We start from the raw sequence: 26,390 nt of genomic DNA, 5'->3' as shown, positions 1-26,390 counted from the left end.
GGTGACCACTGCATTCCTTGGTTATTTACTTTTCACTTTTTGGGATTGCAGACTCCCAGCATTGGCATCCCATCACTAGAGTCTCTAATAGCGCTGTTAGATTTTTTTGCTCGTGTTTACTGACCTGATGTCTGCTAGTCCTTTTGTGGCATGGCTGAAATGCAGTGGAAATGTTTTTGGGATAAAGTTTATTGTCATGGCAAAGAGGGAGTTTGAAATTAACTGCAATTTATTTGATCACTCTTCATGACATTCTGGAGTATATGCAAATTGCCATCATAAAAACTGAGGCAGCAGACTTTGTGAAAACTAATATTTGTGTCATTCTCAAAACTTTTGGCCATGACTGTACAGGCCGCCCTAGGCTAATATGCTAGTTGCACCCGCTCACCTTCCACACCAGGCTAATACACGGTAGGTAATTTAAGATATATATGACCTTAGGGAACACACCAGAGGCTGTAAATAAAAAACAACATAAAAGGACAAATTAGAAGTGAGGGAACCCATGCCTGAAATAATGGAATGCCCATGAGGTGAATAAGTGACTTGTGCATTTTGGGAAAGATGTCTATCACCTCCTTGCAGCCATTTTAATTCCCACCCCGCCCCACTGCAGCTATTGTTATTATTCCCCCCCCCCTGCAGCCATTGTCATTACCTACCTCTTGAAGCCATTTTCATTTTCATTATCTTCCGGACCTGCAGCCATTTTAATCAACTCCGTTGAGCCACCCCCCCAACATAAGACTATTCTATATGAGAGACAGATCTCCTTGCTGCTAGCTGCCAGTCAGTGCGGGTGCGTGTTAATCTCACAAGACCAGGCTAAGAACCACAGCCTCTCTAAAAGGGAGGCAAACAGCAAGCTGATTTCCTGTCAGGCTGTCTGTCTGCTATAGTAATTGTTGGGACGGCCACCCCCTTAGCCAAGGAGTGGCGCTCATGATGTCAGAGAGCCCTTGCAGCCTGATCAGCCGATTAATTGATCAGGACCTGGTTGAAATGCCCCTTCCCTCCGATGTTCTACCTCTCTAAATGTATAGAGTAGTAAGAGTAAGAGGCATCTGAATCTGCATTGAGACTTCCACTTAATTACTTTTTGCGCATTAGCAAAATCCATATTTTACGCAAATAAAATGGACTTGTGTCCAACTCTACATGAGCCCCCCAGATGGGAATGTGGATGCCAGCAAAAGTAAAAAAGCACTTGGGGGCATATTCAATTGTCCGCGTTACTCGGAAAAGTAACGCGGCTTGCGCACTATTACCTATATTAAGCTAATAGTGCGCGTAATTACCGTTATTACAGTACCTTTAATGCCGGTTTTCGCTGCGAGCTGAAATCCGGCTTAGAATTACCGTAATAACTGTAATAGTTTTAACGCCCTGTTACTTTTGCAAGTAACACGGACAATTGAATATGCCCCTTAAAGTTCTGCCATGGTTTACTCCATTTCAAATTATAATTTTTTCCTGTAAAAGTAATGTTCAAGCCTCATTTCTGTCCATTTTATAATGTGTAGGAAAGATATTGCTCAAGAGGTAGACTTTTGCCAAAAATATGTACATTTTTGATACACTTGGACATCCGTTATTTGCAACATTTGTTTCAATCCATTTTGGTCCTATGACTTTGGATAACCTTGGTTATACTTTTCATTCTGCTCCTCTAACCATCACTTATTATTGCAACACATACTACATGTCAGTTTATCCCTTCATTCATCACAGCGCTTCAGCAGTATCTATCTATACTATACATTTTAGAGTCTGGATAGCTCTATACTCAAGCTGCTTTTACCACAGTTCTTATTCCAGACTAAACAGTTTTTGAGTGTAGTCTATTCCCCGCTTTGGGGTATTGTTGTTTATGTTTTAATAAACATTTTTATTGGGTTTTACACAAAGATATGCAAGACATAGGAAAAAGCCAAAGAGCCAGGCATACATCATCATCAACATCAACATTTATATAGTGCCAGCAAATTCTGTAGCGCTTTACAATTGAAAAAGATGTCAATTGGAGGTGCAATGAACAGAAAGGACACATAAATGCAGGGCATCGAATGATACACACAAATTATGCATGGTCAAAATGGCAATGGAATATAAGGAAGGGAGGAGAAAAAAGATAGAGAAATAGAGGGAAAAGGAGGGAAGAGGGAGAAGTCACTGCTCACTAGAGGACCATACAATATGAGAAAAGTACGGATTGTCAGGGGGGGTCAGAAAGGTTAGAACGCCAAGAGTGGGGGAGAACTGTGGTACTTGGGGGCAGGGGACGAGGTAGTAAAGAGTAGTACAGAGAGACAGGAAGAGAGATAAGTAACGTTAAAGATGAAGCGGTGTATGGAGTCCTTGAAGGGGATCAATTTCTGACAGTGTGGGTACAGAGTACCCTCCTGACCACACAGACGCTAACATAATGGGGAGACGTCTGGGTATATAGGAAGAAATCTATGGAGGACCAGATACCATCTATAATATACTTTCATAGCATGTTTGCTAATTTTAACACATTTTAACAGAGTGAACATTTTCCCCATGTTCTTCTCCTATTTGAGTTCATGTGGCTCCTTGGAGGGGGTATTTATTTTGCAAAATAAGGCAATAGAAAGTGGAGATGAGACCTCCAGAGAAAGAGTGGAGGGAACAAAAGGACCCTAATGAGGAAGTCAGGTGTATGTCAGTCACTGTACGTCTAAAGGTGTCATAAAAGTGGCAGAGTTGTAGGTATTGGAAGAAACAGGATGAGGGGATATGGTATTGTGTTTGTAAGTTGGCAAACATGGGGAAGAGTTGAAAGTGGGCTATGTGATTTAGAGATTTCATGTTGCAATGTGTCCAACATGAGAATTGAGTTGGGTGAAAGATAGGAGGGAAGGAAGGGTTGTTATATGCCAAGCATTAGGAGCCATGTCATCACAGCTTGTGAGCGAGAATGCTAGGTGAGGGGGGAGCTGCAAGGGGGAACGGGGGAGCTAAGGTTTGAGTCACAGGAGTGGGCAGAGGAGTCCCACTTTGTTTTGATTTCATATGTCACAATTGTAAATGTTAATATTCTTAACAGTAGTATTTTGTATTAAAAACAACCCGTTAACAAAAAAAGGCCCAATCGCAACCAGCTTTGAGTACATGTAAAAAGGAGGCCGTGTTTTAGAGTTAAAGGGGGTCAGTGACCACCCACAAAAGACGGCATACCTCCCTAAATGCACAATCTCTCACTCTTTAAATGTATCATCCAGTAACATAAACTTTTGTTTTTGCATGTGGATGCAGAGTGCGGAGCTTTCCCCATAGCTCACATTCAACATAAATGTCCAGTTTCTCCCACCAGTTCTGCAAAAATAGACGTGACCTGGAGATGCAGGTCTCCAAACTTGTCCATTGGTGGCTGGCAGTCAAGTTACACGCAGAGCCTGGAGTCAGTGCAATCAATGCTTAAATTACAGGGTAGATAAATAGTAAAATACCTGCATATATACAAGGGATCTAAAACAGATGAGTGGTGTATAAATGAATTGTCATAGAAAGTGTTACATTGGTTGAGAAAAATATAGGATCAATGGTAATAAGCCTTTCTAAAGAGGTGGGATTTCATGAAATGTGATGGGATTGCGTCAAATTATGTAGCTCAATAAATGAGAGACAGCACAAAAGAACTTTTGGGGGAATGAGGGCTATAAGAGAGGAAGATATTATTATTAGAGATGCTCAGGATCGGTTCCCCGAGAACCGAACACACCCGAACTTCGCGAGCCCTCGGAATTGAAAACATGGGAAAATGTCATTGTTACGTCGTCTGATCTAGCAATTTTTGGATTCATTAAGTACTACCCTCCACGGCGATCCAGCGCCATTTCACAGAGGGACACAGAAGGAGTAGCACAGTTCTTGGTAGTCTGTAGAGCAGTTGGGCAGCGTCATAGGTAGAATAGAAAGAGGAGGGGTTCGCAGTGTTCTTCAAAGTCTACAGTGACATTCAAGAGAGCTCCATTGCTAATTGTCATTGCTGAAAAACAAATACTAGGCCTGGCAGGCTTGGTGTAAATCTGCAGTTACATTGTACTGTGTTATATGGGTAACACATAAAGAGGACAGCTCCATTGCTAATTGTCATTGCTGAAATACAAATACTAGGGCTGGCAGGCTTGGTCTTCTGAATTTGCAGTCAAATTGTACGGTGTTATATAGGTTACACACAAAGAGGAGAGAGCTCCATTGCTCCATTGCTAATTGTCATTGCTGAAATACAAATACTAGGGCTCACAGACTTGGTCTTCTGAATTTGCAGTCAAATTGTATGGTGTTATATAGGTTAGACACAAAGAGGAGAGCTCCATTGCTCCATTGCTAATTGTCATTGCTGAAATACAAATACTAGGGCAGAAAGGCTTGGTCTTCTGAATTTGCAGTCAAAGTATACGGCGTTTTCAAAATGGATTCACAGCGGTACACAGAAGCGCAGAAGCACCAAGCAGCTGCTGGCACCAGTCATGATGATAGTAATCCTCTACGTCATCTGGTCAAGCCTATGTTAAAGTACCTAGTGTTTGTAAGTCAGGGAAACCAAAATGTAAAAAAACACCTTTCACCTTGGTCAAGAAAAAAAGACCTGTGATCTAGGCAAAGTTATCAGCAGAAGGAAAAAAATTGCCAACATGCCATTCTACACACGCAGTGGCAAGGAAAAAATAAGGCCTTCGCGTTTCTCTGAGTGCTAGTTCTGCAACTGTCACTGAGGCATCTTCTTGAAAGGTCAGTCATAACTAAGCCAGACCTTGTCATTCGGACTCCAAGGGCTAGATTTACTAAGCTGCGGGTTTGAAAAAGTGGGGATGTTGCCTATAGCAACCTATCAGATTCTAGCTTTCATTTATTTAGTACCTTCTACAAAATGACAGCTAGAATCTGATTGGTTGCCATAGGCAACATTCCCACTTTTTCAAACCCGCAGCTTAGTAAATCTAGCCCCAAGACTGTTGTCCAAATACTTTTATGTGTAAAAGCCGAGCTGGAAGAAAACAGTAAGGATTAGAGGATAATGTATGTTCAGTTTCAGAAATTACACAAATTCCTGAGGAGAGTCTATCCACGAGTGTAATGTGTGATCCTGACCATTCTGATAGTATACCCATAAAGAAGTCCCCTTTCAGCATTTCTGAAGATGTGTGCCTGTACAGCCCAAGTGTAGCCGGTGATACACAAATTGAGGATGCCACTTTGGAATTGCAACAGGATGAGGGGGATATTTGTGTAACCGACGAGGGCGCTAATGAGGATGCTGATTGGGATGATGTTGTTTGTGGAAGTCCTGCACCGGTGGAAGCAGTTCTTGCACGTGATATGAAGAAGGCCATTGTCATGCCTGGCCATAAGACCAAAAAATCCACCTCTTTTGTGTGGAATTATTTTTACCTGTTGGGAAAATCAGAAACTTATGCTAAAAAAACAACAAGCAGTCCATCATCAGCTTGGTCCATTCTCTAACCTACATCCCAATGCCTGCAATCTATCCCCACCACACCGTCCTCCTCAATATCCTCAGTATTGATCGGAGTTAGTCCTGCATCCAAGTTGGTAATGCTAGATGACTCCTCCACTATCCTGGATTCCTCAGAAGAATTCTTGAGCGGTAGTCCCACTGCTGCTGCTGTTGCTGGGGGTGAATCTTTATCCCAGGAGCAGACCAAGAAGAAGACTACTAGTCATTTACAACAATTGACTGTTAAACAATCCTTTGCAAGAGGAAGCAAGTATGAAAGCTGCCACCCAGTTGCAAAGCGGATCACAAACGCCATGGCAACTATGCTAGTATTAGATCTGCGTCCAATATCCACTATTAATGCAGCTGGTTTTAGACAGTTACTTGAGGTTTTTTGTCCCCGTTACCAAATTCCATCACAACACCATTTTACTAGAAAAGCTATTCCTCACCTCTACCAGAAGGTTCGTAAAAATTTAATTATTGGGCTATAAAATGCCATTCTACCCACTGTACATTTAACCACAGATATGTGAACAAGCGGAACTGGGTAAACTAAAGATTATATGACTGTGACAGCCCACTGGGTTGGCGATTCACCTTCACCAGCAGGAACAGCATCAGCAGGTGCCCAAGTACGTCACATTTGTCCGAGACAGGCTACTCTGTGTATCCCCGGATTCACTAAGAGAACCAGGGATGATGCAGATGACTCCGCACCAAATTTTGACATCTGGTCTGGTCTAAAAGAACTGACCAAAAAACATGACACCTCTGCCGTAACTTCACCTGATCCTACTCTCAACAACCAAAGGATGGTGTAGGATTATTTTCACGACACATGTCTATAGACACCTGTCTTTGTCTATAGAAATAGACACATCAAACAGTCCCTTTACATATTGGGAGGAAAAAAAGGGAATTTAGAGACCCATGTACCAACTCGCTTTGCACTGCCTAAGCTGCCCACCCTCTAGTGTGTACTCGGAAAGAGTTTTCAGCACAGGCGGGAACCTTGTCAGCGATCGGCGTAGGAGGTTACTTCCTCAAAATGTGAAAAAGATGATATTTATAAAAATGAACTACAATTTTCACGAGGAAAGTCCTTCCTGCCAATTGCATCAAAATACTGAGACTTCCATAATGGTGGATTCCAGCCTTGATGAATTAATAATGTGTGCGGATGATGAACAAACTGGTGAGGATGAGGCTGAGGATGATGGCAACAACATCTTGCCACAGTAGAGGTTATTATCAGCACTTTTACCCTAGGTGCCTTATGCCCATTAATACCTTGTTTTGGGGAGGCCCAAACAAACCCATCACTTCAGCCACAAGTAGTTGCACTTTTGTGGCTGAATTGCTTGGTTTGTTAAACTGTGCATCCAACATAAGGGTGGGTGGGAGGCCCCAAAGACAATTCCATCTTGCACCACTTTAAATTTCAGCTACCGATGTGTGCCAATGTTGCCTACATGTGCTATATACTGTTGTGTGCTTAGCAAAACTCTTAGACACCCATTGATGATGCAGATGACTCAGCACAACATTTTGACATCTGGTCTTGTCTACTGTAATAGAATTGACCAGAATTAGTGACACCTCTGCTCTAACTCCACCTGATCCTACTATCAACTATCAACTTCCAAAGAATGGTGAATTATTTAAAAAAAATTTGAATGATATAAAGACAACAGTTTTATTAACAAAGAACAGCGATGCTTGCAGAAATAATGTAAGCATGGATGTCTAAATAGATGTGTATATGTATTACCTTACACTTTGCCAATGTTTCATCAAGTGTTTGTAATCTGCACTTTACATCAAAGGTATCTAACTATATTATAATTTTGTGGAAATTGGGGCTGATTCGAAGCTCAGTGATAAACTTGCTTTTAGCTGGGAATTACAATGGCTTTTTTAGTGCATTGTCTGGCACCCTAGATCGATCTGGGTCTGATAAAAGCACGCATCCCGGGTAGGTTAGCGCTCGTTGCCATGTATTAGCTGTAGAATTACCACAGTTATCCAAGAAACAGGTGGAGCAATCAAATGAACCATAACTGGTTTCATGATCCAAGGACAATTACATCTTGCACCACTTTTCTATTCTGCCACTGCTGTGTGCCAATTTGTCCTAGATGTGCTAGGAACTGCAGTGTGTTTGAGTCATTGCTCTGTCGCTTACCATCTAGCCAGGTCGCTGCAGTATTTGTCCAAAAGTGTATGAAAATAATATTGTGACCTGTGAGGTTGTCAAAATTGACTGCAAATGACTTTGAAATTAGTGTTATTGAGGTTAATAATAATGTAGGAACAAAAAAAGAGCAAAATTATGTGATTTTAGGATATTTAAGCAATTTTTCTAAAAACTACAGATCCAAAACCCAAACCAAAACACACGAGGGCAGTTTTGCCAAAACCAAAACACGAAGTTAATCCAGATCCAAAACCAAAACCAGAACACGGGGGTCAGTGAACATCTCTAATTATTATGGGGTTATAGAGGTTGTAAAGGAGTTAAACTGGAGGGCTGTGTAGGTAATAGACAGGGCTTGAAAGGAAAACAGAAAATTATTTGATGCAGACTTGCACAGAGAAGCAGCTACGGAGCAATGTGACACAGGTTTGGAAGGCAGTTGTTTTGTAGTGTTTTTAAGTCTTTTAATACTTTTAGTGTTGTAAATGATTAGCACTCAGTTATTATTATATCTGAATTCCTGTTCTTCATTTTGAAACTCCTCCCCAAACCTTAAGATGTTACACATACAAAAATATGTTCCAGGTAGCAATTTGAAACCCTCAGGACAGTGTGCTCACGATTTTACAAAACAAGAAGGTTAGAAATAGCCTAGAGATGAAAAACTGACAGAAATTATCAATGTTGCATTGCCCTGTGTTGTTGAGTCACCGTGCATCACAAAATATACCAAGTTATCTGTTACTTGCAAAGAACATCCCTATACTTGTTTTTTTCTTATGTGCAACATGTCGCCCTTTATTAGCCATGCAAGTCTGCCCTTGTATATACACTTTTACATTTTTCAGTATCGCTCATGGGTTATTATGTCGATTTTTTTAAAAGACCATAAAATCTAGTTGAGATAGAAGATCATATGGGTTGATTTCATTGCATATTAAAAAGACAGAAATGCTTATTATGACATTTTACCAATTGTTTCTGAAAAGAATTTACATAGACTCAAATGTCATGTCAAGGAAAACATATATGTGTGGCTGCAATTCCCTTATGGTTATACAGACCTGTAGACCATATAGGGGTCTATTTACAAAAGGGAGAAAAGTCTGGAGAAAACCAGTGTTGCTACTTTAAATTCATAGTTTAGAGGTACTTATATTTTGGCCTCAAGTGTTTAATGCAAACTGAAGCACTTCAGTGACTTATTGATATTCTTTACATGTTTAATATTGAAAGATTATAGTGTATATATTATACTTAATTATCCCATAATATAATTTGGTATTTTGCTTGATGTGCTTTGCATTCACACTTTTATTTTGTTCATTATAATGGTGAATTGAAATTACTTCTCTGTCATGTTCACACCTAGGGACTATGTAGGGTGTTTTACAGCTTTGTTTATTTTTAAAGAGGAAGATCGTGCTGTTAAATGAACCATCAACTGATTTAATTGCATTTTAATACTCCACAGTGCATCTTGTAACTGCCTATTGCTTTTTTTTTTTTTTTTGAAGAGTGAATCAAGTGATGAAAGATTGCTTAAATAGACAGGAAAAAAGGGATGATACCTGGCTACATTTAGAAAAAACTAGCATAGCACATACTTGCCAACATTGACATTAAGCTGTCCGGGAAGGGGCTCCATCCTGGGGGAGTGGCCACGAGATTATCGTCCTTACACTGGCCAGGATGACGCATTTAGCCCTGCCCCTACCCACTTTACCAACGAACAGTGCATGATCTGGGAGGTTGTCCTGCTCTCTTGGGATTCTGGGGTGGCATCAGAACTCACCATTTATACAGATGATATTTACAGGAGCTTATACATATATTAGTGTCACTTGTGTAATATATATGGGGTGGTGCATTTCCTACTGTAATTTATATGCATATTAGAAGTCATTGAGGAGTTCTGTGAGCACATAAAATCACAAGGCTATTGACTGAGGATGTCAAAGAAATCCAAGGTTACTCCTAATTTCAGTAATCACTTACAATAGGAGTGCATTAGTCCTTACAATACACAAGTTGGAAAAGAACATTGAACCCATGAAATTGGAACTCACTGATCATAAGCAATTACTTCAAACTATTTATGACGATATTATTTACAGTAGTTTATTTATGTATTAACACCACTTGTGTATTATAAGCCGACCCATTTTATAGTATCAGGGAAATTAAATAGTACATATAATACAATATGTATTGCTATATGCAGGACTTTCTGTTGTGTAAAAGATGGCAACTCTAGATTTAAGCAACACATGTTCTGCTTATAAACAGTAAAAAGTCAGTGAGTTATCTCAACTGTGATCTAAAGTTAAGAAACATGGCAGCACCTCTGTTTTATTTTGTAATATTCAAACCTTCTGTGGACTACAGCCATGCATGTGTTAAGATGTAGATACATTTTCTCAAAATATACATTTGACCAGCTTGATTAAAAAGGAATAGAACCTACCCATAATACTAGATGGATAAACTCCAAACAAACTTAGAATGACTTGTCAACAACTGTCAACTCAGTAGGAAAAAAAGTGAATTTTTAAACTTTTAATGCTTAGAGAGCACTAATGTTAGATAAAAATCTAGCGACAAAAACCTACATCATTCCATAATGTAGCTGACGGGTACAGTGCATTATGATGTGAATGGCGTAAACTGTCAGAAACCTAGGTGTTTCTATGTTTTTATTTATAACACCATCTACTTTGTTACATGGCATGTCTGACATCACTATTAACCCTTTGTAGATAAAGCTATTTGTTTTACAGTAAAGTCTCACAAACTTCTGTTAGAATGTGAACCAAGCAGCACACCTAAGGGTAAATTTATCGAGTTGCGATTTTCCGACGGGTTTAAAAAGTGGAGATGTTGCCAATAGCAACCAATCAGATTATTATTATCATTTATCTAGCACATTCTACAAATTGATAGCTAGAATCTGATTGGTTGCTACAGGCAACATCTCCGCTTTTCAAACCCGCTTCAAAATCGCAGAATGATAAATTTACACCCTACTCCCCATTCTCAGGAGACACTTTCACAAACTAGAGGTCTAGCCTAGCTGTGAGTGAAAAAATCTTGAGGCACACTGTGCAAAAGTGTAAACATCACATCAAAGTTCAACAGCTTAAAACTTAAGTACTACCCTTTACATTAAATCAAACATTTCAGATTTTCTTCTAAAATACTGCTCTGTTTAGCTGTAAGCAATCATGAGTGGTGAGAGGGCACTTTTTGTGTGTGAAGCTTTTTATTATTTTGCTCAGAGTGCACTTAGAACTCTGCTTCGTCTCTGAAGTACAACATGGAAGCACAAAATGGGTCCTACTAAAAGTACCCGAAGATTTCAAAGTTGCAAAGTTCAAGTGTTTTTGGTGAGTGAAAATAGCCACACACCCTCTGCAGCGAAGTATCTCATTTCTATAGTCACAATCCACAAAAAGAAATTGTGTATCTTCACTACTCTACAAAACTAGTCGCACCATACTTTGGAAAGAATGCCCTTATTTCACCTAAGTCATATCACTACCAGTCTGCAAATTTCTGCTCTTCCATAAACACTGGTATTTTTCTTCCACTTGCGCAAAGTGTGGCATATTGTTCGACCAATTCTGAATGACCTTCAATGCATTTTCCAGTTGAGAAAACAAATCTTCCTTTTTGTAGCTTCAGCATAAACCACTAATCGGCTACACACTGACACTAGTGTCATATTACTAACAGCAGTTCACCTGTGTAATGCCAGCCTCAAGTTGTTTACAGTTTTTTGTTTTTGTTGTTTAGGCGGTGGAGCTCGGAACACACAAAGAACTGTCCCTGCCAGATATTCCAGACACAGTTCTCTACACAGTCGGAAGCTGCATTCTTTTTATTGGTTTAGTTGGTGTGTTTGGAAATCTATTAGTTCTCTATGCATTTTACAGGTATGTACAGTATAACAGTATCTATAAGAGAATTATACTAGAGATAAAGCCCATAGGGCAGTGGTTCCCAAACTGTGCACCTAGGCTCCCTGGGGTGCCTTGGAGATCTCACAGGGCTGCCTCGGCCAGGGCCAGTGGTAAGCAAGGCGAGGGACTACTTGGTAATTATTTTGGCTTAGGGGTGCCTTAAAAAATTTTTGGAGACCCTAAGGGTGCCTTGAACTGAGAGTTTGGAATCCACTGCCATAGGGAAATCCCAGAGGGGAGGTCCAAGGGACAAGTGCAGGGGTTGTAGTGATGTGTGTCATCATGGCCCCACCTCCCACTGAGCAATGTTGCAATTCATATCATAGTGGGGTGGGAGGCTGGGCCATGATTTTATAGTATACGCCCTCCCCCCACACACTTTCCTAAGGACCTAGAAGGGTGGGCTACTATCCCGGGAGAGCTGTCCAAAATTCAAGAGGCTCCCAGACATTTCGGAAGAGTAGGAAAGTATTACATACTACATACTTAGCATACATATTACATAGTATACATATTCCATACTATTATATAAACATTGTCCAAGTACTAATTTAGTCATAAAAAATTCAAGGTATAAAGTTAGTATACTGAATTTTTAGTTTGCTCTTTTAATGGTTAATTGAAAAAGAAAGTACAGGTCATGAAGCAAAAACTTGATGCCTTTGTTACGTACATATTACTGTATTTTAATGCTATTTCACAAATTATACAAATGTTTTTCTGTAACAACAGGTAGTAATCATCATCAGTTGTAGACCATATTATTGAAATAAGTGTATACTTATGCATACCAACAGTAAAGCAGTATATAGTTTTCGATGTTGACTGCATAAAAATATTACATAAAGTTCATCTTTTTATTATGTATTTATTTTGGCAATATTTTCTTTGTTTTGTCACATTTACGTCACTTTTCTGCTACATCATATTTAAGGCATTTTCTTAAACTGCTTTCATTCCATTTCCAGAAACAAGAAACTGAGAACAGCACCAAACTACTTCATAATGAATTTAGCAGTAAGTGATCTACTCATGTCTGCTTCCCAGGCACCCGTTTGTTTTATGAACAGTTTCAACAGGCAGTGGATTCTTGGAGGAATTGGTACGGGAATTGCATTAACATATTAATATTCTTTTCATTTATTTAAAATAATGATCACGTTTGAATAGAAGTGAATAAGCAGAAGTCATGATCATCTTCCCTCACACTATTTAAGGCGTTAAATGAGAAGTCCAGGCAAACATTTTTTCCAGATGAGTTCCCTACACTCAACTATTAGGTAAACATCCAGTCAGCTGCCATCAACTTCCTTACACTTTACTGCTGCTTGAAGCAGTTGACTTTGGAGAATACACAAAGTGCAGGTACCGGGGAATAGTTCCTGATCCATAGCAGGAACCTTCTCATGGGTTATCTGCTTTTCTTCAAACTTAAGTGAGTTCATGGAGAAAAAATGGTCACCTTTAAATTTATTTTTGCAAATAATTTGCCTTTATTTCATTAATGTACTGCCTCCTATTACTGACCATCTTCCAAAGTCACTCCTTTCTTCTCTGGCAGCTTCTTGGATTGCTATTGGCACTCAAGCCAACGGTCTACACCAAAAAGCTGCTTCTGAATGTGACGTCACAAAGATGGTGGAGGACTTCATCGGGTAGAACAAGTTGGAAAATAATTAATAATAACAAAGATATATTAGCTTTGTATTTATTTAATTTAGTAATACACTATGATACAGATAATTAGGAAGTTGTATGCAGTAGTAGTAAAATATTCTAAATGTTTGTTTAATGTTTAACATAATGAATTGTGTCAGTATAAACATTACCTTCCATTTAGTGTTTGAGAATTTTCTAGGCATTTCAGATTTTGTTGCATCAAAACCAAAAGGTAATTTCTTTAAAATATTTAGCCAGGTGAAGGTCTATTAAATGTAATAGAAATGTGTTGTCTCAATGATAGCTAAGTATGTGGTACTCTGGGAAACAGTGGATACAACAGGCTTGGCAAAGGCTAAGCAGAGCATATTTTTCTCACACTCCTTTTTTGGTTTTGGGCTAACCTCCTTTCCAAGCTACTTCTACAGGACCTACCATGAATACCTTTCTTCAGGTCCGACTACACCCCTCTCTTTATTTCTTGGAACCAGTAGTTAGACTCCAGGGGCTAGATTTACTAAGCTGCGGGTTTGAAAAAGTGGGGATGTTGCCTATAGCAACCAATCAGATTCTAGCTGTCATTTTGTAGAAAGTACTAAATAAATGAAAGCTAGAATCTGATTGGTTGCTATAGGCAACATCCCCACTTTTTCAAACCCGCAGCTTAGTAAATCTAGCCCCAAGACCTTTATTTATAGACTGTGTATTTTTTACAGTCTTTGGCTTAATATAAGATAACAAGACATAGCAGCTCGTTTCACAAACATTTCACACAGCTGCATGAAGCTCCCAAAAGCCATCCTTAGTACCTTGGATCCACTTGACCTTGTTTATCATATTATACCTAATATCGTTTCAAGGTTGTCCAAGGTCTCAGCAGTGAATCAGTTCCCAGTTGTGAAGTAGCAAAGAACCCTAAAGCAGCTGCTATGTGTGTGACCACAAAGTGGTAATACTTAGCCTTTCATTTTCTGGGCACTAGGTGAACTCACTTTGCTATGAATGTTCTAGGCTTTGATGCCCAGAGTGTGTGGTTTAGGATTTTGGTGGCCAATGGTAATGGATGAATATAGAAGAAAGAAGGTAAAGGGTAATATTCTAGTAATATATTAAGTAGAGAATATCAATAAGAGAGGTCATACAATATAAACAATGGTACAAAATTATATAAAACTGGTATAAAAAGGATATAACCATTTGCATATACCTCTCACTGTATTATACAGTCTTTGCACTCTATTTCCTACTGCCTTTCTCCTACTGAACCTACCTGCTTACTCTTGCAGCTCTAATCCATCTGCTTTTCGTGTCTTTATACTCCCACTTCTACTTATTACACTATTCAATCATTTCATTCCATTAAAGTTTTCAAAACAGGCCGGCCTACTTAACCGATATTTACATCTCTTCTACCATATCATATAGCCGTGACTGTAACTGCTCTCACCTGCCTCTCATAGTGCATGGCAACGCATTTATCCTTCTATCCCACTATATATCTCTATCCTGTTCATTATTCAACATCTATCATATCTACGTATCTGCTCTCCACCATCTAGTTTTATATAATTTTCTGTCACTGTTTATATGTATGATTTCTCTTGTTACTATATTACTAAAATAATAACCTTTAACATCTTGCTTCAACATTCATCAGTCAACATTGCCCCCTCCACATCCGAAACCACACCACTCTGAATATTAAAACCGCTTCCACACAAAAGTGAGTCCACCCAGCACTCAAGCGGTAAAAAATGGCTAAGTGTTTTCTTTACTAGTAGCTGGTGCCAGGAGAATGACACCATGTTTGTAGCATACATCACTTCTCCCATCAGCTAAGTGTATAGGTGAACCTGTGTACTGACCACAAAATGGGCAAGGGTGTCCTTTAACAATCTGATTGTAATCATTTGGATTGATAATAGGCAAAATGATGATGCAGAGAGAATTGGTAAGATGCCCTTCAGTGGCTGCGATTTACAACAGTAACAGGGGCTGGCTGTCAAATTTAAACCCAGGGGGTGAGACTCTGCTCAGCAGCCTATTAGAAACATTTTAAATGAGAAAAAATATAGGTAGCTCAGTGACCCATTCCATGGAACCAGTCCGGGAGCCAGGTGCCCCCTGCCCCCCAGTCCAGCCAGTTCCTGACCAGTAACACGTGTCAGACCATTGCTAGACCATTTTGTATCAATGAGGCCTTCGCTATATTTCTGCCATAATTGAACTGTTATTTGAGGCAGGATTGTGGTAGCCAAACCTCCTTAAGAACCAACTATAATAAAAAATCTTTTTTTTGTTACTATTTCATTTTTTACTGTGACTATGTCTGATAGATACATTTCTCATACTATTTACCACACAACTGGTTTTGCATCTGAACAAGAATATAGCCCCCCTATTTTCTGTCCCTGCACCTCATTAGTCTCTACATTCACCTGTTTTCTCTTGTTGATAAGTTTTAAAGTTTCATAAATATTTAGTAAAATATTTTGTTTGTAAGAAACGTGACAACATTGTCAATAAAGAATATTTTCAAGGGTTCGCAAACCTGGGGACGACTCGTCTAACTTTGAAACTACTTTCAGAAAGGCATTTAGCCTGGAAAAGGCTTTAATTTAATATACCCTTTTTACAGCAGCATGTTGCTTCTGACTTCCCTCTATTAATATAGGCATTTGGGTCTGCAAAATTCTACTGGCTCTTAAGAGCATGTCTGGCTCCCACATTTCAAAATAATTTCATCTACCTGCAGTATGATTTTAGTGTTGTGTTGTGTTTAGTGTTTGTGGTACTGTAGCTTGTTATAGTTAATTGTGTTTTATAAAGTACTGTATAATTGTTGGAAGACTGCAAAGGCATGTGAGAATGTCTATGGTGTATATTTAAGACCACACAAGAGATATGTGATGTCTGTATTGTTCTTTCTTTTCTAGGCTGTAATATCTATGCATTTTGTGGGGCTTTGTTTGGAATAACCTCTATGATGACTTTACTGGCTATTGCTGTTGACCGGTACCTAGTTATCACAAAACCTTTACAATCTATCCAGTGGTCATCCAAAAAACGGACAATTCAAATAATTATTCTTGTCTGGTTCTACTCATTAATGTGGAGCATGGCACCATTAATCGGTTGGAGTAAGTTGAATAACTTTGACTTTATTTGATTTTACATCAGGAAAGTGCATGACAGTTAAGAGGCACTCAGACTGATTGACTATATTGTCTCAGGGTTAATCATCGTTATAGATTAAAAGGGGATTAATATTGTGTGATATTACTGATGTTTAGAAGGCTAGCAGCTTGGGATATTGTATTACTTACAAAGCCTTTTAGCCATAATATAGGATTATTTATGAATATCTAATTTATGTTTTGGCTGTTAAAAGGACATATGAGGGGATGGTACTTTTTTCTTATCTTAGTTCCTTTAGGGAAATTGGAAACAGTAAAAATAATTTGGAGGACTACATCCTGCTCACACCAGTGGCTACGCATAGTCCTATATTATGGCTATAGTTGTGTGCAGAAGTTTGCACAACCTTATCAAGTTGCATGTTTCATTGAATGTCTAAGTGAAAAGAAGCTAAACCGCCTTTGTAGTGACACTCTTAGACGTGGCATATTTCTGAACATTTTAATACACAACTACTATTTATTTTCAGAATTTAACAAATTATAAAAATAAAACAGTGAGTGTGATATGTTCCATAATTTTGGAATCCTTCCAGTTGATTTATTAATACTTTTAAGGCTTCAAAATATGATTGACTTGTTAGGTCTTAAATTAATCCAGATGAAGACAATTCTAGAGTTGAATAAGTGCTATGATCTACCTAACATTTCAGGATGTTGTGTCTAATCTCAACAACCCTGATCGCATGTAAGCAGGTGACTGAAGGCTTCGGCATAGAGATAGTGGACAGGTACAAAGCAGGAGAACACTGTAAAAATAACTTCCAGCTTTGTACGCAAAATAATACTTAAATAAGCGTTTGGAACTGTGCTGTGCTGACTGATGACACAGTGATCACCGGATACTTTTTGGAGGAAAATGGGTAAATAATTTCAAGAACATGCTGCCAACTGTTAAGCATGGGGGTGGATCTATTGTGCTTTAGTTTGTGTGGTAACCAGTGGAATAAGATCTATTCTGCAGGTGGACGGGAGGATGAGTTAAACTAAATATCAAGAAATCCTAGAAATCAATGTCCCATAGTGAGTGATGAAACTGAAGCTCAAAGGAAGTTGTGTATTTCAGCAAAAAAAAAAAATGGTACAGAACATACCTAACAAAAATGCCACACAGTACTTACTGGAACAAAAAATATTTTTTTTTAAATATCTTTCACATTCCTCATATTTGAATCATTCTGAACATCTGTAGGAGTATCTCAAACATATTGTGCATGCAAGAAGACATGAGGTTATTTCTGAACTAGAAGTGTTCTACATGCAAGAGGGGGGGAAATACTGAAAGGAAGAATAGTAAAACTCTAACTGGCTACATACTAAATACTGACTGACAGTGTGCTCAAAAGTTTACATATGCCACATTTGCTCTTTCATTTTATAAATTCAACATGTAGCAATTGTACATTAATGTGTGCAGAAAATGTTCATATTTGTACCATGCAAAGGTCGTGTTAACTTCTATGTAATTGAAATTTGGGTCAATGGGCAACACTTTCTATTTGTCAATGCACGCGTAAGACAAACACCCAAACAATATATATATATAATACTGTATCCTTTATTGTGTATCTCTTACTGTAAATCAAAAGGATTTTATAAGTCACTGAGGATTTATAAATAGGCGAGTGCTTTTATACAGGTCACAGAAATCAATGGCATCCTCCAATAGATGTAATAAGTTACGATACGTGTTCTTTATTCCTTTTCATGCACATGTTTTCCTAATGAACAATCTCTTCATCTCTTCAACACCACACTCTCTGTCAACAATGCAGTCCATCATCTCTAGTGTTCCAACCCCCACCCTGGAGAGAGAGAGAGAGAGAGAGAGAGAGAGAGAGAGAGAGAGAGATTCTGCCAGGATTTAAACACCGGAGCAGTATCCAGTCTTTATTTTTCAGCCAATGAAAACTGCTCTGGTGATAACTCACACAAATTGCCAGGGCACAGATATGTGCAGTATGAATGGGGTCAACCCGGGAAATTCCCGGGTCCGAGGTGCAGTATGAATGGTGTTTCTGAGCTGGGACGCTCCGAGCCCCTGCAAAAACCCGGGATATTGCAGGGGCGGCAGTATGAAAGTGGTATTAGTAGTCTTGTATCCACCTATTCCTGGAGAGGAGGAACGAGGGCAGGCAGGGGTGGTCAAATGCGCTAAGTACAATAAGGGCGTGTTCTGGTAATTGCAACATAATCAGACATGGACACATCATCAGACACTCCTTTTAAGAAGCATATATATTGTGGGTACTGGAGGGCTGGTGTAAAGATGACTATCAGCAGCACTATCTAGCCGCTTCTGATTGATTGATTGATTGATTGATCTCTCCAGCTGATAGCACTGAATCAATTAGCGTCATGGCAATATCATGTTGCGGCCATCTGCTTGCATTACTTATTTGTAATTTCCATTTAGACTACAGCAGGAAAGAATACTGCCATTGGATTTGTAAAAGGATAAAATACAGATGTGGGGGTGTTTGTATTTAATAAAGTCTTACATGGAAAATTCAACTTCCACATTTATTAATAACTGCTAAGACACTATTATATCTTGTTTATATGACACTTCATTACATTAGTATATTATGTACAAATAGGGTAATGAGATGTTTGTATTTAACACTAGTACTGTCAGGCCGCATACACACTTGTACACCTGACACAAATACTACTGTTTTCAAGTTGTAGATGTATCCACCTAATTTTATACAGATAAGTATGACTTTATTCAATGTGTCTTTTCCTAAGTAAGTTTGGTGCTCAAATACATACAATTATAAATGGGGCCCATTATTTACAGTTTAAACATATATTAATGTCAGCTGTGTGTTATATAATAGTAATTATTAATATTTTAATATGTTTTAATTTAGCAAACATTGAGACAACTGTTTCTCAGTATGTTTTGGTTAATATATTAACATATATTAAATCCTTTGTCAGGCTCTTATGTACCCGAAGGATTAATGATATCATGTACATGGGATTACGTAACATCTACAACGTCAAACAAAAGTTACACCATGATGTTGTGCTGCTGTGTGTTCTTCATCCCGCTCCTTGTGATCTCACACTGTTATTTATTCATGTTTCTGGCGATTAGAAGTACTAGCAGGTAAGAGACAAGTAGATTGTCTAGAAAATAATCTTCTTGTTAACTAACCACATGTCCATTATCTAACTGGGCAGAGGTGGGTCAGTAAGTGACTAATATTTTCTGTGTTCTTATATTTAAAAAAATGTTGCCACTTATTCTAATGTTTTGTTAGATGGCTCTTAAAACACAAGTGCTTTCTTATAACAGAAAGTATTTACATTCTTGTACCTAGTTTATAACAAATAGCATTGTCCCACTGACCAAAGAAAGAAAGATTAATGCAGAAATGAGCGAAGCTGCAAGAAAGGTTTGCACAAACTGAATTTTGTGCCAGAACAGGCCATCGCACCAAGGTGTAGAGTTCCAGCAATACAAAGTTCAGGTTCCACTTTTACTTTTCCATTCCTCTGAGTGGCTTTCCGAATTGTAAATGTACATTTTACAGAGTTTCGCCAATGACTGTCAGTTCATACTGCTCTGCTGTGTGGTTGTGGTAATACTGGAATATCCAGGTAGAAAAAAAATGTAGGGTAATCCTGCAGAGAACTCTAAAGACCATATCTAGATTCATCCTAACCCTAAGAATTGTGGTAGGGATAAATAAAGTTTCAATGCTTCCCTTTTATCCAACTGTAAATCCAGAATCACATACTTATTTGCATAGATGTAGCCAGGGATTCAAAGCCATAATCCTTTCTTCTGTGGTTCTGTGGGATAATGCCAGAAAAGTAGTTATTAGAATGCGAATACCTTCTGATTCCCACTCATATTGTCCAATATTGTGAAATCTGGAGTATGGTCATGACATGTTGGGGATGTGACTACAACATATTGAGGACATGCCACATTCTACTGGGTTGTGCCTAGTCTTTGTGAAACTCCAGTTCAACCCCTCCCTTTCTCTAGACTGCATTCCTGTGCTTACCAGTGGCATGTATGCATGGCACCTGCTCACCACAGTGAGCAGACCACTCTTGCCAACAGTCCTGGACAAATGCCCAACTGTGCACTCAGGGCTGTCCTGTCTAAATCAGGGTAGTAGGAGGTATGTCTTACTGCATTATCTTTAATGAAGAGCTCTTTTGCTTCTTTTAGCCCATGTCATGATACCTGAAAAAATGAGAATAGAAAGTGATGATTTAGAAAAGTTTAACTCTCTACTCCTGAAGACTAGTCATGTCTATTATGTATCTGCAAAATGCAGATTATACTAATCTACTTCAGAACTTAATTTTAAATCAACTACTGATATAATTCTAATGGAGTTTATGTTCTGAAATACACACCACGGAGATGGAAGTCTGCAAATGTTTATTAGTCATAACAGTAATGAGTCTGTAAAGGATAAGAATGATATAATGCGATCATTGATTTACAAGTGCTTATGACTAACTTGAATATATCATGAGTGGATATATCCCTAGTAGTGTAATGCTTAATAGAAATAATTCTTTTTGATTTTGCAGATGTATAAAGTTTGTTAAAGTCTAGATTTCACTGTTTCATTAAAGAGTAATACAGTAAAAAAAAAAAGCCATTTAATAAACACAATTTGTGAATTAACATGTATTATGTGCTTTTAATCACTGTCTGGAACTGCAATTGTTGCTGAAACTGAAAGTCACACATTGCATTGGGTTTGGCAATGGTCTTACTTGCATGTGCTTTCTTTCTCTTCAGGGACGTTCAAAAGCTTGGATCATGTGGACGACAATCCTTCTTGTCATCATCTATAAAGAATGAGTGGAAAATGGCAAAAATTGCCTTAGTTATCATAATTGTCTATGTGTTGTCTTGGTCTCCTTATGCTTGTGTCACATTGATTGCATGGGCTGGGTAAGTATATGTTTACACATTGCAATAGCAATAAATTATGCTTTATATCAGTGATGTTCCAGTAAGCATAGCTTTGCTTTAACATTTCAGATTTTTGTCCTATCAAACTACTGCTGTTTGTGATGGAATTGGGAAGAATTAAAAACTTAAATAATTTTTTTTTTTTTTTTTAAACAAGCTGCAGGGATGGTACTAAGTAGTATGTGTTTTTCACAGAATATCCACACAAATATTATCATAATAATTATCCATTATTTATAAAGCATCAGCATATTTTGCGAGCTACACAGTGAGTGCATCATGATACAAACAAATTCCATACAATAACCTAATGTAATGATGGTCCTGCCCCAAAGAGCATACAATCTAAGAGGTGTGGGAACAATTGATAGATTAAGTATTGGAATAACAATTGAATTGCTAATGTCTTAATGTTTGTTTTTTCTGTCTTTACTCTCTTCTTTCTTTTCCCTGCAAAATAAATAATGTATACACACATTAACCTGCAGGTCCTATGTATTATACACCCTACTAAAATAATAATAATAAGTATTGCTCTTAAAAACTGAAGTGATACATATGGGGGAATTCAATTAGCCGCTTTACTGTCAAAAGTAACGCGGCTGCACACTATTACTGTTACTACGGTAATAGGGCACATTATTACCATTTAGTACGGTAATGTTTAACGCTGATTTGAGCCGTGAGCAGAAATCCCGGTTAAAATTACCATATTAACGGTAACTGTGCGCCGGCCGTGTTACTTTTGACAGTAACGCAGCCATTTAAATTCCCCCCATATCATTTAGTGTAGTACACTCATGTTAAAGGACCACAAACACTAAAATTTATATTTTCACACGAAAGGAGAAAGCATTGCAATGCATTGATCTGACAATTCATGCAGCACTGCAAAAGGAAAAAAGTTGTATCTTCTCCATTGCATATAGGTGAACCTCCTCCCACATCTTTAGTACAATGTCCTAATGGCCTCTGATACAGGTAAACAATCAGAGATAGCAGTATTTTATGTTGCTGTGACAGCATTGGACTATTCCTTGTGTATGGATCAATCAATCTCAACAGTGTATGTCTACAAAGCAAGTCTGCCACACTGTTAGTCACTCTGTATGTGCTGTGTTAGAGACGAACCTTCCTCATGAACATGGTGGACGTATTTAAAAAAGTTGGCTAAATTGTTATACTTAACTAAATAAGTTCCACTGTTACTTTAGCTGGCTGGAAGTCAAGGCATCTACCTTTCATATCTGGATGAGCCCTCAATTCCAAACATAAATATACCACCTACAAATTACCAATCTACTAACCCCGAATAATCTCCCTCACCTATAGATGTAACTATTATCTGAATAATAATTCCTCCACCTGATTACTGCCACTCCTCCGTTCTTTACCCCTGCCCAGCTAACTTTACTTTAATTGCTGCACTGAATGATTGTTCTTTTAGCTCCTTATATAACATATTTGTAAAAATAAATAACAGTGTGCCTCTGGGTGTAAACAAGATTATTTGTTCACAGTTCACAATAGACAAAAATATATAAATACATATTTTTTGTACTGCTGAGCAGCTGCATCTGAGCCTATCATGCATAGTACTGAGTCTTCAGACCATAATGCATTACAATTGTCATCTTAACATGCTTTCTAAACTTGGTTGGTTACAATGTGTTTTTTACATTTTATATGCTGATCTGTTTATATGCTGATCTGCTCTAAATATTACATTCTAAAGCCCACAGCATAAGAATAAATAGTGAAAATGTAATTAAATTATTGTAACAGAATATGAAGACTTGTACCGGACAATTGAGTCAGAACTGGAATATATGGACATTTCCAGCAACAAATCTTTAAAAACTGGGGCTGTCCGTGAAAATTAGGGGGGCAGTTTGCAAATATCGTATAAGCAATCTAGTTATTACCTGTATATTATTAATCTCGGTAAAACACACCCATTGATAGTTAATGTCAAATAATGGATTTATTTGTTCTTTGTAGTTGTATATAATATATTGAATAAGGCACCCCAACAGTACAATAAAATTACTATCATTATCCAATATTACTGCCAACATATCCCACAGTGCTGTATAATCGGAGAACTTTAATTAATATCAAACATCACATATCTTCCCTTGACCTCATCTCTGATTTTGTGACAGTTCAAGAATTAACACAGGTACACCTCTAGGAGGTCTAGTTGGCGCTCACAGGAGATCACAACGGGAAGATAGTTTTGGATCCTGTAGAACTGATGGAAAAGGAGGTACTTCTAATGGTTGGTTTCACAACTGCTGCACACCCGTAGTGGATTGCTGTAAAACACTAAAAAGGTCAAGGACACAGAAAACAGACGGAAAGGGTTGCGCTGTTGAGTCTACACAAAGGGTAGTAGATGATGACATATGGGTTCTCTAAAGAAATAGAGAGAGGCACTGGATAACGTAATAATAAAAAAACTTTTATATTGATATAGTCTTCACAATGTGAAACATGATATAAAACATAACATAAAAAACTATATAAATAAAAAGCACATATATCACTTATGCAGTACGATAAGATGTACTCCAAAATTGGAGTTGAATATACCAACCGCGGCTGTATAAAAAAAATGTATATAAATTGAACACTAAAATAAGTGAGAGAAAAAAGTGTGGCCAACACTAATTAAGCACAGTCTCCATTGTCGAAACATTTCCAAAAATAGCGCGTCCGCTATAAAAAATCAGTACATCCCACATATACAGTGGTTGAGTCGGACCAGGAATGTGCAATCCTCCTTATATAGTAATTAGACAGAATAAGTCATCCGGTTACTGATTCGCAACCCTTTCTGTCAGTTCAAGAATTAAACCCCCTCTAATGAGGATGTCTATGTCATTTTTTTGAATTTTAAATAATACAGCAAAATACATGACATTTTGCATTTCACACCACTCTCTTTCTATTTTAGCAACGGAAAATATTTAACACCGTATTCCAAGACTGTTCCTGCAGTTTTAGCTAAAGCCTCTGCAATTTATAATCCTATTATCTATGGAATAATTCATCCAAAGTACAGGTAAATACATTTAGTACTTGAGATGAATTACAATTGTATGCTAAACCATGTTAAGGGATATTACTATTTAATATGGCAAGATCTAACATTAGGAAATAGAGACTTAAAAGATACTATTATAACATTTTTTTTCCTGCATTACAACCAGTTAAAAAAGCATTATACTCCAACAGCGCAATGGCTAATGTTTCCATAATTTATAACAGAAAACCAGGAACCATGTGACAGGAAGTTGAATCCGTGAAAAACCTCCATTGCTTCCTTTTACGCTGTGATTCAATTTATAAAATAAAGGATTAATATAAATAAATAAAATAAGTGGCTCCACCCCTGCTGTAATAGGTTAGAAATGTGATGTCAGTCTAGGGGGTGGGGCCGCGGTGACACAAATCGCCAAGCCCCACCCCCACACACCCACCTCCTCTCGATCTCCTGCATGACTACTTGCCGAAGTTGGCAAGTATGAAATAAATCAGAATATAATAAATGAACTATATGAATATTTTCTCACTATTTTACTTCTTTCAGTGCAATATTACATTTTGTTTAGGCTGCATTCCTGTAAATGTAACTGTCCATGCAGTGCAAATCTCTCTGCCTGATTTTATTATTTGCCACTATGACAGTTATAATAAAATAACTAAATTCTAATTACCACAGTGAAACTGAAAGACCAAATGGAGTTTACACTGGATTTGTGCAGGGGCCTCTAGTGTGATAAGAAGATGCAAATTGTTTGCCCCACTCACTGCAAGTCCCTATAATAGCTGCTGCATCCCATCTACATTACAATTTACTGCTTGGTGTCTGGAACCAGGGGAGGGCAGGCAAACTTTAGCCTGGGGGGCAAGACTCAACTCGGCAGCCTATTTTAAAGAAAAAAAATGCAGGTGACCCAGCCCAAAGTAGCCCAGTATGGGACCAGCCCAGTGGGGCAGATGCCCCCTGCCTCCCAACCCAGCCTGCCTCTGTCTGGAACATACGGAGACACATGGGACCTGATTCATCAAGGTATGCACATTGGGTCTGATTCATTAAGGAAAGGAAAGTAAAACAAAAATTAGTACCTTTGCCCCTTGGCAAAACCATGTTGCATTGGATGGGGAGGTAAACTTAAATGTGGGGACAGATTTATAGTTGTGGTAAGGTATGTTCTAGATCAACTTTAAATTTCAGTGTAAAAATAAAGCTATTTGTATATGTGTGCTACATGAAAAAACAACCAGCATTTAACGTATGTGCAAAATAATATACTAATATGCACCCCTTGCATTGAAATATGGTTTTGTCCAAGAAAAATAAATAAATTGGCCAACATTCCTTAATGAATTAAGCCCACTGAGAGCAACCTGTGTTTAGTATGAAACGCTCATATTTAGGCTTTGCACACTCCCGATTTCATAAAGGCACTGATCTCAAGATCCGTGTGTTATTGAAATCGGGGGCAGGTCCGCTGTGCTCTACTACACAAGACGCTGGCGGATACGTCCAATACCTATGTGGATTATAAATTCAGAAAAGAACGCACAGAAAAAAACCAAAAATTATTGAATTCATCTCATCTCTTAATAATATAGGGTTAATGATTAAAGTGTTGGGGGGAAAAAAAATTTCTCTCCATGAGATACATTTATTAGTATGTTCTCAGTGTCTACTGAGCATAAAATGCATTTATACAGTTGCTCGTCATTGCAACACATTTTCTAGCATGCATACTGATCAGGAGTATCATTATATGATCAGCACTTTTAATTGCTGGCCACTTGTCACTGTCTTCATATTTTCTTCTGAATTACTCTTTTATCGTTATAAAATTCTTTTCTGCAGATACTTACCCAGGCAGGGCTGCTTTTGCAAATG

At 38.1% G+C, this 26,390-nt stretch overlaps 1 protein-coding gene and 1 long non-coding RNA gene across 3 annotated transcripts in view; one reads left to right on the top strand and one right to left on the bottom strand.

The window, feature by feature from the left end:
• LOC142143638 (melanopsin-B-like) overlaps positions 1-26,390 on the top strand; it is a 99,007-nt gene that overhangs the window by 45,384 nt on the left and 27,233 nt on the right. Inside the window, exons 2-7 of the mRNA XM_075201633.1 lie at positions 11,484-11,623; positions 12,619-12,752; positions 16,246-16,449; positions 19,453-19,624; positions 21,287-21,442; positions 24,423-24,530. Of these exons, the coding sequence (XP_075057734.1) occupies positions 11,484-11,623; positions 12,619-12,752; positions 16,246-16,449; positions 19,453-19,624; positions 21,287-21,442; positions 24,423-24,530 (914 nt within the window). The remainder of the gene's footprint in view (positions 1-11,483; positions 11,624-12,618; positions 12,753-16,245; positions 16,450-19,452; positions 19,625-21,286; positions 21,443-24,422; positions 24,531-26,390) is intronic.
• Positions 1-26,390, bottom strand: part of LOC142143642 (uncharacterized) — a 150,744-nt gene that overhangs the window by 122,855 nt on the left and 1,499 nt on the right. The gene's annotated exons all lie outside the window — the stretch shown is intronic.

The sequence above is a fragment of the Mixophyes fleayi genome, chromosome 1, assembly GCF_038048845.1.
Source record: "Mixophyes fleayi isolate aMixFle1 chromosome 1, aMixFle1.hap1, whole genome shotgun sequence".
NCBI lineage: Eukaryota > Metazoa > Chordata > Amphibia > Anura > Limnodynastidae > Mixophyes > Mixophyes fleayi.
This window is presented reverse-complemented; position numbering and strand designations above follow the sequence as displayed.